Source organism: Kogia breviceps, chromosome 20 (assembly GCF_026419965.1).
Source record: "Kogia breviceps isolate mKogBre1 chromosome 20, mKogBre1 haplotype 1, whole genome shotgun sequence".
Taxonomy (NCBI): Eukaryota; Metazoa; Chordata; class Mammalia; order Artiodactyla; family Physeteridae; genus Kogia; species Kogia breviceps.
The window spans coordinates 30,621,574-30,635,479 of record NC_081329.1 but is presented as its reverse complement, the minus strand read 5'-3'; the positions used below and the strand labels follow the sequence as shown (position 1 = coordinate 30,635,479).

General features: G+C 44.6%; 1 protein-coding gene across 2 annotated transcripts in view; it reads right to left on the bottom strand.

Annotated features, from left to right (window-relative positions):
• Positions 1–13,692, bottom strand: part of HGSNAT (heparan-alpha-glucosaminide N-acetyltransferase) — a 43,879-nt gene extending 30,187 nt beyond the window's left edge. Inside the window, exons 1-4 of one of the 2 annotated variants that reach the window (XM_059049123.2) lie at positions 13,491–13,692; positions 6,272–6,387; positions 1,555–1,691; positions 1,219–1,340 (exon numbers count right to left, since the gene is read on the bottom strand). In XM_059049123.2, coding sequence (XP_058905106.1) covers positions 1,219–1,340; positions 1,555–1,691; positions 6,272–6,387; positions 13,491–13,692 — 577 coding nt within the window. The remainder of the gene's footprint in view (positions 1–1,218; positions 1,341–1,554; positions 1,692–6,271; positions 6,388–13,490) is intronic. The other variant, XM_067022519.1, reaches the window with a different exon arrangement.
• Positions 13,693–13,906: the final 214 nt, after the last annotated feature.

The window sequence follows — 13,906 nt, the reverse complement described above, 5'->3', positions numbered from 1 at the left end:
GTTAGCTGTAAAGCCTTGGCCGAGAAGTCCCACGTCTCCAGCAGGAACGCTTCGCAGGTGCTGTGTCTTTCCCACCACGTCCCATCAGGAGCACCTCTTGCTTCAGACCTTGTGCTCGATGCCCGCGTTCAGCTGGTGAAGGCCTGTCCCCTCCCGTGTAAAGCTCCCCTTTCATTGGACGGTTCCATCCACTCATGGCTTTTGCCTAAATCAGTAACTTCAATGGGAGTTGCAAAATATTCCTTCTCTAAAGAATTTACCCTCATCATCTAGGACTAAGATATAGTCAAAACAGGAAAGGCAGGAGAGATGATCCTGCCTTTACCAGGATCATCAGTTAACACCAGGTGTCCTTGTTACCCACAAAGGCAACCAAAATATTGTTTTTTGGGGGAAGGGGGCCTTGTGCTTTTTAGCTTCATAGTGAACTCACGGGTTTTTGTATGTGCAACGTGTTTCCATCAATTACATTCATTATTCTTTTAATAATTAAATCATCCCGCGTTGGCTCTTTCACATTGGCTCTTACCAGTGTTCTTCTGACCGTCTCCAACAGCGTCACTGTGAATAGTACTTCCTGTTGGAACAGCCCCAGGGATTCCTGATACTACCTATTGGGGGCTTAGAGGGACAGATTTTTCTCCAGTGGAGTTATTAGAGAATGAACGATCCCTCCTGAACCCAAGGGGACCTCTGGACAGTCAGAGACACATACAGGAGACACTGTACCCTAAATCCTAAAACACAGAAAGACACCTGACAGTCAACTGTCTTATTTCTAGTTTCTTTCCACTGCATTAATTTTTTTGGCTTATTTATACTTCATAATACAGTGAATAACAACTATGAGAATATGGTGATACATCAAATAATTTTTTGTATGTCACATAATTCTCTTAGTCTACACCAATGACACAATAAATACAATATAAATATGCCATAACTGAGATAGACAACCTATAATCCAGGATTTAAACTACCCGAAATGTCGCAAACGGTACTCAAAAACTAAAACCGTTGAAAATGCAGGTTTACCAAGAGGGACTTCCCTGGTGGTCCAGTGGTTGAGACTCTGCGCTCCCAGTGCAGGGGGCCCAGGTTCGATCCCTGGTCAGAGAACTAGATCCCACAATGCTACAACTAAGACCTGGAGCAGTCACATAAATACATAAATAAATATTTTTTAAAAATAGAAATCAACCAAGAGCATGTACGTACGAAGGTTACTGTCAACTGGCTTCTCATTAACGACCAGGTCACACGCAATTTCATTGACTCCGTCATGGGTGTGCTTTACCAAGAGAGAATAGTTTCCAAATTCTCCAAATTTGTATTCCAGCCTACAAAGATCAGGTAAAATGAAGAAACATCTTTAGGTTAGGAAATAAGCAGTTGGATGTTGGTTATGTCACCCAGGCAGAGTGGTAGGCATTCCTGGGTGCAGACCAGGGAAGACACAGAAAGACATTTTGAAAGGAGAAGCTAAAACCCAAACAAAAAAATAGTAGACAGAAAGTACAGGTGTCAGTAGGTCACATCATAGCAGGTACGAACCTACAGACTTGCTTCTCCTCCGCAGTGTCATTAAGCTGAAGGATGGATCCGTGCTGGGTGCCCACAGCCACAGCCTCGATGCTGGGCTCCCCGGGTTTCCTGCTCTGGGAGACGTCGACCAGGACCTGGAGCAGGCACTACACGATCCAAGCACAGGCCAGGTGTTAGGGGGTTGACAGTCTCTGGTTGTTGGGTATCCAACTGAAGACCTGAGATAACTTTTCCTTCATGCTTATAGAAAGCTTTTACACTTCAATAGTTTAGGTAAATTTTGCCTACATAACTAGGTGTTGCCATGGAACTACATCATCTTTGTTAATAGGTAAATTCTTGACATAATTAACAAATAAAGCATCCCTTTAATCTTGCATTCTACGGTTTTACTTAATATTATTTAACAAACAAACTTCCATGATTCTACCCAATTTGCATATTTATAATTTTTAATGGTTGCATTATATTCCATCAAATACTATCGCTGTGAATACTTAGGCTGCTTTCAAAGCTCGTTTTATTTTATCTTTTTGTGTGTAACATATAAATTATATTGTTTTGGAAGATATATAATAATATGAATCTACTTATATTTATAATTTATATAAATTATATTGTTTTAAAAGATCTACACATGATGTTCTTATTCCTTTAAATTCTTTCCCTAAGACGAATTTCCAAAAATGAGATTACTGGATTTAAAAAATAATCATTTTAATGGTTCTTGTTACACGTGGCCAGATAGCACTCACATAAGAAAAATTACAACAGATTTCTTTCTCATCAGCCTTACCAGGACTTCATATAATTCTTCCTTTTGTTCAGATACTAGGTGTTTATGATACCACAGCATTAAGATTACATTTTAAATTATAAGTAGATTAAATAGTTCAATTTTCTTTTGCTCTTTTATGTTCCTTATGGTGTGAAACACCTGGTAGACACTCAATTCCCTCAAACAGAATCTTAGAAATCTGTCCTCGTACACTGTAACATTAAACTTCTAACTCTCTCAAACACTTCCCCACTCTAGTGCTTTTATCTTATTATGTTCTGTTGTTTTTAAAGTTTAACAGTCATACTACTCTGGTTTGTTGTTTCTTCTATTGCTTCATGAGTTTAACAATGTATTCTGCATTTTTTAATATTTGTTAAATTTGTGGGTTTTTTTTTTTTTTACTTGAATCCACTTGGGGTATTTGATAGATGGTATCCCATAATTCTAAATACCTTTCCCACGGTTTTAGCTGTTAAATTCTTATGTAAATTAGATTCTACTTCTTATACTTCGTTTGGCCCGTTGATCTTCATTTCTCTTTTTTGGCTACGTTCACGACTGTGCTCTGTGATACTTCTTATCTGGTACAGCAAGTCTCCGTACCGCCCGTTCTCCTTCTGGGCCATCCTCTGAGTCTCTTGCACACTTACTTTTTCATAGACATTTTGGAATTATTTTTATGCAGCTTCTATAAAGTACCCACAAGCAATTGTGTTGAATGTATAAACTAATTTGGGAAGTATTGCCATTTTTCCTATGTTTAGGTGTCACATCAGCGTGCATTGGCTATTTATTTCTCCATTTAGCCTATAATTTTCCCATTAAAATTTTATCATGGGCTTCCCTGATGGTGCAGTGGTTGAGAATCCGCCTGCCGATGCAGGAGACACGGGTTCGTGCCCTGGTCCGGGAGGATCCCACATGCCGCGAAGCGGCTGGGCCCGTGAGCCATGGCCGCTGAGCCCGCGTGTCCGGAGCCTGTGCTCCGCAACGGGAGAGGCCACAACAGTGAGAGGCCCGCATACCGCAAAAAAAAAAAAAAAAAAAAAAAAAAAAATTTATCATTATCCATATATATGACCTCTTATAGATTCCTCAAGATGAAAATATAAGTCATCATAAATCTCTCAATATGCCAACTTATTCTACCTGATAATTTATTTAAGATTTTTACACCCACATTAATTAGAAAGATTGACCTGCATTTTCTGTCATATCTTGGCTAGATTTTAAGATCAACACCCTGCAGAAAGAATCAGATACCAGGCCATCATTTTTTTTATTGTTGTTATATTTAGGGTCAGTTTATATAGATTAAGAATTACTTATTATTTGAAAATGCAGGAAAAAAATGACCTATTTTTAGGTAGAGAAATTCATTACAACTCTCCAGATTTCTTAATCAGTTGCTGATCTATTTATGTCCTCAATTTCTTTTTTTTTTTCTTTTTTTTTCTTTTTTTTTGTGGTACGCGGGCCTCTCACTGCTGTGGCCTCTCCCGTTGCGGAGCACAGGCTCCAGACGTGCAGGCTAAGCAGCTGTGGCTCACGGGCCCAGCCGCTCCACAGCACGTGGGATCTTCCCGGACCAGGGCACGAACCCGTGTCCCCTGCACCGGCAGGCGGACTCTCAACCACTGCGCCATCAGGGAAGCCCTGTCCTCAGTTTCTTGAATCAATCTTCATATTATATTTTTTGAAGGAAATCAATCAATTTTTGTACTTTAAATTGATCAGTCTTAACTGTTCATTGGACCATAATTATTTTAATTTCTGTTGACATATAATTTCTAATTTTATTAATTTCCATTGTTCCCTTAAATGTATCAATAATTTATCAATTGTGACTTTTTTTTTTTAAATTTTTAAATTTTTATTGGAGTATTGTTGATTTACAATGCTGTGTTAGTTTCAGGTGTACTGCAAAGTGAATCAGTTATACGTATACATATATCCACTCTTTTTCATTGTTTCAGATTCTTTTCCCATATAGGCCATTACAGAGTACGTGTGACTTTTATTTTAGAAAACCATCTCTTGGCTCATTCTTATTCCCATTTTTTTTCTCATTTTGCAGTTTCCATAGTTACTGCTTTTATTGCTTCCTTTTTTCTTGTTTGGATGATGACACTGCTTTCCAAAGCCTTGAGATCCTTACTCAGTAGCTTTTCATTTCCCCCTTTCTTCCTGATTAACATAAAGCAGGATCCGGAAAGGAAAGTGGACACACTCTGAAGCTAGAGCGAGGGGTGAGTTCCCCAGTGCTGCCACGTGAGAGCGGGGGGGACCCAGGATAAAGTCACTTTCCTGCTCTTAATCTCAGCATCACCATCTGCAGAATCCAGGTATTTCCTGGATTGCTGTGAGGATTAAATGAGCTATAACGTATCTAAAACACAGAGTAGGCTCTCAGTAAACAGCAGCTGCAGCTTGTATTAACATCATCTTTATTGTTAGAAACATTTAGACACAAATTTTCATAAGAATTGCTTTGGCCAGGTCAAAGATTTTTCTATGACATTTACGTCTGTATTCTCTCTCTCCTATTAGTTTGTTTTTGTTACGCAGAGATAAGAAATTGCAGAAAGTATAATCTCTGCCGTTTGTGTTTAGTCTTGCTTGACAACACGATTGATGTTTTGTTAAATACATTACGGATATTTTTCAAGTTATCGATTTTTTTCTACTTAATGTAAGGTCCTTTTAGGTCCCTCTTGTGATAAGCCTTTTCTTGGTCTTGACCTACCTTTTTCATATTACCGACGTTCTGTGTTTCACTTAACTTTACAGGAGGTGTCCTGTACTGCTCCATCATCTTCTAGCTGATACCCACACCGGGGACTTTTTACATTTGTTTTCTTTTTTAAAAAGCTATTTACACTAAACAGGTCACTGTCCATTAAAATTCCTCCTCTGAAGGTGGTACACTGAAGCTCTTCATTTGGAAGTAAAGACTATTTCATTTTACATGGAAGAAGAGCCCTGTCCTTAAAAAGCAACGAGGTGGGCTTCCCTGGTGGCGCAGTGGTTGAGAATCCGCCTGCCGATGCAGGAGACACGGGTTCGTGCCCTGGTCCGGGAAGATCCCACATGCCGCGGAGCAACTAAGCCCGTGAGCCATGGCCGCTGAGCCTGTGCGTCCGGAGCCTGTGCTCCGCAACGGGAGAGGCCACAACAGTGAGAGGCCCGCATAACGAAAAAAAAAAAAAAAAAAAAAAAAAAAAAAGCAACGAGGTCTAGCACAGAAGCAACACCTTCAGGTAAAATCCTTTATCGTCAGAAGGGCCTCAGCGTAAGCCTCCCATGGCCCTCGCCAGCCCGCCCTGCCCCGCCGGTGTCTCACTCCTTCCTTCTCTGGTCCAGCAGGACGGTTATGCGGTGGGCAGAGGAGTCAAAACACGTCTATTACTTCAGGCTTCATAAGGCATCAAACTGAATGGACTCCAAAAGGGAGTGTGAATATCTTGCTTAGACCCCATCCTAGTGCGTCACCACCGCTCTGCAACCGGAAAACCAGTGGTGTGGCTGCCCTGTCACACTCTAGGCCCCTTGGTTAATGGCTCTGAGGGTACAGGCTATAAGAGGTGGCAGAAATGAGCAGGGGGCCCGGATCTGGTTTATGCTCTTATTGTGGAATGAAAGAATGCTTGTCACATTTAAAAAAAAAAAAACGAAAAACAAAAAAAAAAAAACCATGCCTATCAATTTTGCTCATCACAGAAACTGGTCTGAAACAGATGGGCAGGGAAAAGATAAAAAAATGATGCTGCCCATTGCTAGGCATCCTCCGTGATGGAATTTCTTCTTGTGTCTTTGTCTAGCCTGTGTGTCCCCTCACCTGTAAAGCTGAGGCTAACAGGTGAAGGGCTTTAGGTCTGACAGCACCGGGGCCATTCAAACCGGCCCCAAAGCAAACACAACCGTGAGCGAGCTCGCGGCACCTACATGATAACAGCGATCAAAATTCCAGTAGACGGTCAAGTTTGTCCCAGGCAGTTCATTATGGATGAGCAGCAAAGCCTGGTCCATCTTCAGCTCCAAGCGCCTCTTTTTTTCTACGTCTGGTGAGAATTAGAAAAGAAAGAGAAAAAGAAGGCACCTGAAAGATGTGTCAGAGACAAAGTGCATCAGAGTGGAAAGTGGCTTCCCAGGAGCGCTTCTCAAATGCCTGGGGTCTCTCGTCCCTCACGCCGTGTCCACACGGATGTGCACACGCACACACGCACCCAGTTCCCTTCCACACACACGCCTCCGCTACAAACGAGCATTCAATCAACACCATTTACATCTTACAATCACCGGTACTAAGGCGTGAGGGGCACCGAGTTTCGTTGTTTCCATGCAACTGCTATTTGATAATATGACAACCTCACGAGCTAGGTATTTTCTCCATCCTATGGATGAAGAAATTAAGGTTCACAAAAATTACATAACTGCCCACGGTCCCAGAGTTTTCCAGTGAAATCACTGACGTGAACCCGATCTGCGTGATTCCAAAGCTCCAACTTTCCTGGCCCACATCACTCAGCTCTGAGCCGGGATGGGCAGCTCTTAAGACCTGCAGGACCCCAGACTAGGGAGTCAGGAGGCGCGGAGCAGCAGTGTTCCTGGGGGATCTGCACGCCCTTTACAGTCCGAGAAGCTCTGCCTGATGTCACTTTTGTTTGGAGTTCTGCATCTGCTGGTCTCCATGGCAGACGTGAGGCAGGGAAGGAGAGAGGGTAAGTCTGAAGGGCAGAAAGAGCCGCCGCTCTACATTCCCTGGGCTTAGAGCTCATCACTTTAGCAGATGCTCTGAGGGTACCATAAGAATGATGCATCTTCTACCTTTCAGTCTGCCCGTTTGGTAGGAAAACAGTGAACTATTGTTGGCTAAAGTTAAAGCAAAGTGTTTCATCCAGATCAGCCGGGCCATTTATATCTGTCTTATGAAAGAGAAATTACCATCTAGCTTCTAGGCAAAAGAAAAAAAGGGAAACTTTCTTTAATTTATTTTTTTATTTTTATATTGGAGTCTAGTTGATTTACAATGTTGTGTTAGTTTCAGGTGTAGAGCAAAGTGATTCCATTATACATATACATATATCCATTCTTTTTTTAAAATTAATTAATTTGGTTGCACCGGGTCTTAGTTGTGGCAGGCGGCCTCCTTAGTTGCAGCTCGCCAGCTCCTTGGTTGCAGCACGTGGGCTCATTAGTTGCGGCAGGCGGGCTCCTTAGTTGTGGCATGTGAACTCTTAAGTTGAGGCATGCACGTGGGATCTAGTTCCCTGACCAGGGATCGAACCCAGGCCCCCTGCATTGGGAGCACAGGGTCTTATCCACTAGGCCACTAGGGAAGTCCCCATATATCCATTCTTTTCCAGATTCTTTTCCCATTTACCTTATTACCGAATACTAAGTCCCCCGTGCTATACAGTAGGGCCTTGTTAATTATCTTTTATATATACATATATATAGTAGTGTATATATGTTAATCCCAAACTGCTAATTTATTCCTCCCCCCACACATTTCCCCTTTGGTAACCATAAGTTTGTTTTCAACATTTGTGAGTCTATTTCTGTTTTGTAAATAAGTTCATTTGTATCATTTATTTTTAGATTACACATATAAGGGATATCATATGATATTTGTCTTTGTCTGACTTACTTCACTTAGTATGACAGTCTCTAGCTGCATCCATGTTGCTGCAAATGGCATGATTTCATTCTTTTTTATGACTGAGTAATACTCCACTGTATATATGTACCACATCTTCTTTATCCATTCCTCTGTCGATGGGCATTTGGGTTGCTTCCATGTCCTGGCTATTGTAAACAGTGCTGCAATGAACACTGGGGTGCACGTGTCTTTTCAAATTATGGTTTTTTCCAGATATATGCCCAGGAGTGGGATTGCTGGATCGCATGGGAGCTCTATTTTTAGTTTTTGAAGGAACCTCCATACTGTTCTCCACGGTGGTTTTAACAATCTACATTCCCACCAGCAGTGTAAGGGTTAAGGGAAACTATTTAATAACACAACCAGAAAGGTGATCATCTAGCCTCTTTCATTTGGTAATATGAAAGCTTAATTCAGGGCTCCCCAGTACCTCACCTGCTTGATTCAGAAGATTCTTCACTGCAGCCTAAATCCCTCACTGTTAGCGTTTATCCTAATTTACCCTTATTTAGATCTCAGTGAAGACAACGCACACAGAGCATATAACTTTTAATAATCTACTGAAGCATTTTTGCCCCTCCAGGCTAAGCAAAGCTTTATCAATCACTTTTTCGGCTCTTTGGTCACCCTATGGCGAGCGGCCGGCAGAGGCAGCGTTTGAGACCAGGAGTATAAAATGGCGGGTTAAGTGTGTGGACTCCACGTTGGGCCAACTTGAATCTGGACCCCACCCTGCCTCAGCGTCCTCCTCAATAAATTAGGGGTCATAACAGTGTGTGCTTCAGAGGATCGCTGGGCAGGCTAAAATTGATAACACAAGCACAGTGCTTGACACAGAACCTCGAACAAAATAAGTGTTCGACAGATGATGATTATAAAGATCTGGGCCAAATCCAACCAACGCAGGGGACAAACAGAGGCTTCGTCAGAATCAGGAACGTGTGGTTAAATATTTTGAAAAGCTGTTTCTTCTCTTTTCATTTAACCTTATTTCCAATTTCCCCCCATTCCCCTTTTTTCCAATTATAAGAAATGATGCTATACCCTATATAAAAATGGCGCTATAGACATCTGAAAATCAACATGCTCTTCTTTCAACATAGTTCCTTGAGAATGAACTTCCAGGAGTGAAGTTTTCAACCAAAAATAGCTTTCTAAATAGTTTTTGATATGTTTAGCCAAATTCCTCTCCCAATTTAGCTGTGCCGGTTTATAAAGACAACTGTGGTGTTCATCGGCTCCCAGGACACACCCAAAACGACACACTTACTGTGCTCCAGGTCCCGACAGCCTTGTGAAACAGCTGCTGGTGTCTCCAACCTCCGGATGAGGTGTGGGAGGCCTGGAGAGGTCACCCACCAGCCTGGCCCGCACCTCACCTCTATGCTCCCAGTCTCCTGAGACTGAGCAGATCTGTTTCCCAGCAGCTGGGCCAGTTTAAGTTATTCCCTTGCTTTTTAGCCTGATGTATAGAAAATATCATTTCCTTATTATTTTCGTTCTGAGCTAACAATTAGCAAGTTTGAACATGTTTTCCAAATGTTGACTATCAGTACTTTCCTTTCCTGTAAATTGCTGGAATGTTTATTTAACCACTTAGCCCCTGTGATATTAAATCCTTTGTCATACTTGTCATGATGTTTTCAAGTATTTCTCTTTTTCACTTCCCTTGGTCAGGTTTGAGAGCTTCCATTTGCAAATTTACAGTCACTAGCTGTTGACCTTTTCCTCCGTAATTGTCCTATACAGCATCACCCCTCCGGAGCTGTAGTAACTACTGTTTTTATTCATACCTCTATGAGTCTTCAGTGGTGGGTGGAATATGGTTCTTGTTTCATGCTTAATTTTTCCCTGTGAATTTCAGACTTTGAAAGCTCTTAACTGTCATCAATATCATTTTATATAAGGTTGTATGAAGGGTTAATGCTAGCTGAACATCAGAATTACCTGGCAAGCTAAAAAAAAAAAAAAACAACACAAAACCAGACTTCCCTGGTGGTGCAGTGGTTAAGAATCCGCCTGCCAACGCAGGGGACATGGGTTCGAGCCCTGGTCCAGGAAGATCCCACATGCCGTGGAGCAACTAAGCCCATGTGCCACAACTGCTGAGCCTGTGCTCTAGAGTCCGGGAGCCACAACTACTGAGCCCACATGCCACAGCTACTGAAGCCCGTGTGCCTAGAGCCCGTGCTCTGCAACAAGAGAAGCCACCGCGATGAGAAGCCCGCACATTGCAATGAAGAGTAGCCCCCGCTCGCCGCAACTAGAGAAAGCCCACATGCAGCAACAAAGACCCAACGTGGCCAAAAATAAAATATAAATAAATTGATTAAATAATAACATAAACAAATAAATAATAAATAATTTTAAAACAAAACATAAAAATACCAGTGCCCTGGCTCCACCCCAGACCTATTAAATCAGAATCTCTGCCCAACCAGTATGATTTTTTTTTGTATGTTTTAAATTGAGGTATAGCTGATTTACAATATATTAGTTTCAGGTGTACTACATAGTGATTCAAAATTTTTACAGATTATACTCCATTTAAAGTTACTATAAAATATTGGCCATATTCCTCACGCCATACAATATATCCTTGTAGTTTATTTATTTTATACATAGTAGTTTGTACCTCTTAATCCTCTACCTTCATTCTTGCCCCTCCCCCTTTCCTTTCCCCACTGATAACCACTAGTTTGTTTTCTATATCTGTGAGTCTATTTCTGTTTTGTTATATTCATTCGTTTTATTTTTAGATTCCACATATAAATTAAACCATACAGTATTTGCCTTTCTCTGACTTATTTCACTTAGCATAATACCCTCTAGTTCCATCCATGTTGCTGCAAATGGCATTATTTCATTCTTTTTTATGGCTGAGTAACAGTCCATTGTATATATGTACCACATCTTTATCCATTCATCTGCTGATGGGCACTTAGGTTGCTTCCGTATCTTGCCTATTGTAAACAGTGCTGCTATGAACATTGGGTGCACGTATCTTTTTGAATTAATGTTTTCATTTTCTTCAGTTATATACCCAGGAGTGGAATTGCTGGATCATATGGCAGTTCTATTTTTAGTTTTTTGAGGAACCTCCAAACTGTTCTCCGTAGTGGCTGTACCAATTTACATTCCCACCAACAGTGTAGGAGGGTTCCCTTTTCTCCACACCCTCATCAACACTTATTATCCTCCCCAAAACAACAGCAACAGACACTGTGAGTGTAAGGCCAGGGGATTCTGACAACTTTGTACCTTTTTGCATTATTTGAGCATTTTTTTAAAAAAACCAATGAGTCTGTGGGATTAGCAGATGCAAACTATTATATATAGAATGGATAAGCAACAAGGTCCTACGATAGAGCACAGGGAACTATATTCAGTATCCTGTGATAAACCACAATGGAAAAGAATATGAAAAAGAACGTATATATACGTATAACTGAATCATTTTGCCATACAGCAGAAATTAACACATTATAAATCAGCTATAGTTCAATACAATAAATTTTTTTAAAACCCAATGAGTCTGGAGTCTGTATCACTCACACACACACACACACACACAAACACAAACGACGAAATTCCTAAGCCATCAAATAGGACGCCGAAATTGAAACTGATGCTCAGTTTCTAGAAAAAGCTGCCAACAGCTGAATTTACAAATACCAGGGCAGGAACTTCCCTCGTGGCGCAGTGATTAAGACTCTGCGCTCCCAATGCAGGGGGCCTGGGGTTCGATCCCTGGTCAGGGAACTAGATCCCACATGCATACTGCAACTAAGAGTTTGCATGCCACAACTAAGGAGCCCGCCTGCCGCAACTCGCCCAGCGCAACCAAATAAATATTAAAAAAAAAAAATACCAGGGCAGCCTCAAGGAGCATTACATACAACAGACAATTCCCTCTTCCTGTCTACAATGTCTTGATGAGGAAATAAACCAAACAAAGTCACGTTTCAATAGTGCCCAAGTAACTGTACTGCTCGCATATTAGGCTTTTACTTCATTTCCAAATATTTAATTTCTGGTTCTATCTCCCTGCTCGTATCTTTGATGAGCATATTTTAAAAAACATAGTCTACTTAATTTTTTTTTTCTTTTCAGGTAAACTTGAGTCCACAAATCATATAAAGGTGGAGTTCTTAGTAGGAATCTGTCCCGCCCAAAGCTGGCCTCCAGGTGGCACTAAAAGCCTGGCTGACCTGGCAACATTGCTCTGTGAAGGTTCTGGAGTGGATGGCTTCAGGACGCTACTAGTACGCTCTCCCTCACTACACAGAATCACTGCTTAGAAACTTACCTTTTTCCTACAATAATTACCATTATTAACTGACGCTAAAGCACAAAAATAGAGCGTTGTACGGGATCTGTCCTTGACAAGTTGTGACAGGGCAGATTATGTAACCCCTTGAGGTCTGTTCCTCGATTATAAAAGGGAGGGAGTGATGAGACTGAGCTCGGGGGCGGGGGAGACACTGTATTAAACGTAATCAGCTAAGATGCTGTTTCAAAATTGATTTTGTCTTCTCCCTACAACATTTTGATTGAGGAGGAGGGGGCAGTTTGAACCACACACGCTGACACCAAAACCCCCGCGTTCTGATACAAAGGTGATGGGATGAAGGGAGCAGAGGCAAGTGGCCCCCAGCTACGCAGGTGATAAGGAGATCTTCCCCAACACTGACCGAACCGGGTTTGCTGCCCTTGGCTGATCCCACCACCTCCGACCACAGCATCCCCTGGGGAGGGGCTTGGGACTGAGATCTTCTAGGGCCCTGGGTCCCCGTCCAGGGGGGTCTAGCGGGAGGCTCTGGAATTTGATTTTCTTTTCCACTTCCCTGGCGAGCTCGGAGACCAGGCAAGCTGGGGAAACGCATGCTGAGCCGAGGTTCAGCTCTCCTCTCCTCCCGGGCATGAGCACCACCCCCGCCGAGCCCTCACGGGCCGTCGACCTCGCCCGGGGCCCCCCTGCAGACCGCGGCCCCGGCGCTCCGCCCGTCACCATGGAAGCGGAACCGCCCAGCGGGCCGGGGAGGCTCGCTCGAGATCCGACCCCGCGCCTCGGCCGCCAGCTCCCGCGCCCGCCGCCTCCCGCGCGCTCCCGCTGCGCCCCCGGCCCGGGCCGCGGTGACCCCGGAGCCCAGCGCAGCCGACCCGGCCTCTCCGTCCCGCCGCGCACGGGGCTGCGCGCTCGGGCCGCGGCTCCGGCGGGTCCCCCGCAAACCCTCCGTGCGGCGGACGGAGCGGGGCGCGCCTGGCGGGGCGACAGGTTTCCGGGTCAAAGGCACTCCATGAAGCCCGAGGAGCGCCGCTCCCGCCCTCCTGCGTCCTCCCGCGCGTCGGCCTCCGTGCACGAGCCCCGGCCCCGCCACGACAGCGCGGCGGAAAAGACACGGGAGTTCCGGGCGCTGCTCCTCCCGAGCTGTCCCGCGCGCCGCCCCGGGGGGAGGGGACAGTCGCCGCCCAGCGGGCCCGGCCGGAGGGCGCACTCACCTGGCGTCGGGGAGCCGCCGGGGGCCAGCAGCGCGGCGCTCAACACGGACGCGGCCAGCAGTAGCGCGGCCAGCGCCTGGCCCGCGCCCTCCGCCCCGCTCATGCCGCCGGCCGCCCCCGCGCCGCCGCCGCCGCCGCCGCCGCCGCCGCCGCGCTCCCGGGACCCGCGCAGCTCAGCCGCATACGGCCGCGCGCCCGTCATCGCCCGGCGCTCGGCCCCGGGGGCGGCGCGCGAGCTACCGCGGGGGCGGGGCGGGGGCGGGTCTTCCGGGGGAGGAGGAGATTACAGCGCCCGGATCCGCCGCGCAGGGTTTTGCTTTTTTTTGTTTTTTTCTTTTTTCGTCCTGGGGTGAGACGCGTCGCGTCGGGAAGAGAGGGCCCCGCAGGCCCCGAGCCGCCGCTCTGCGGTTCCTCAC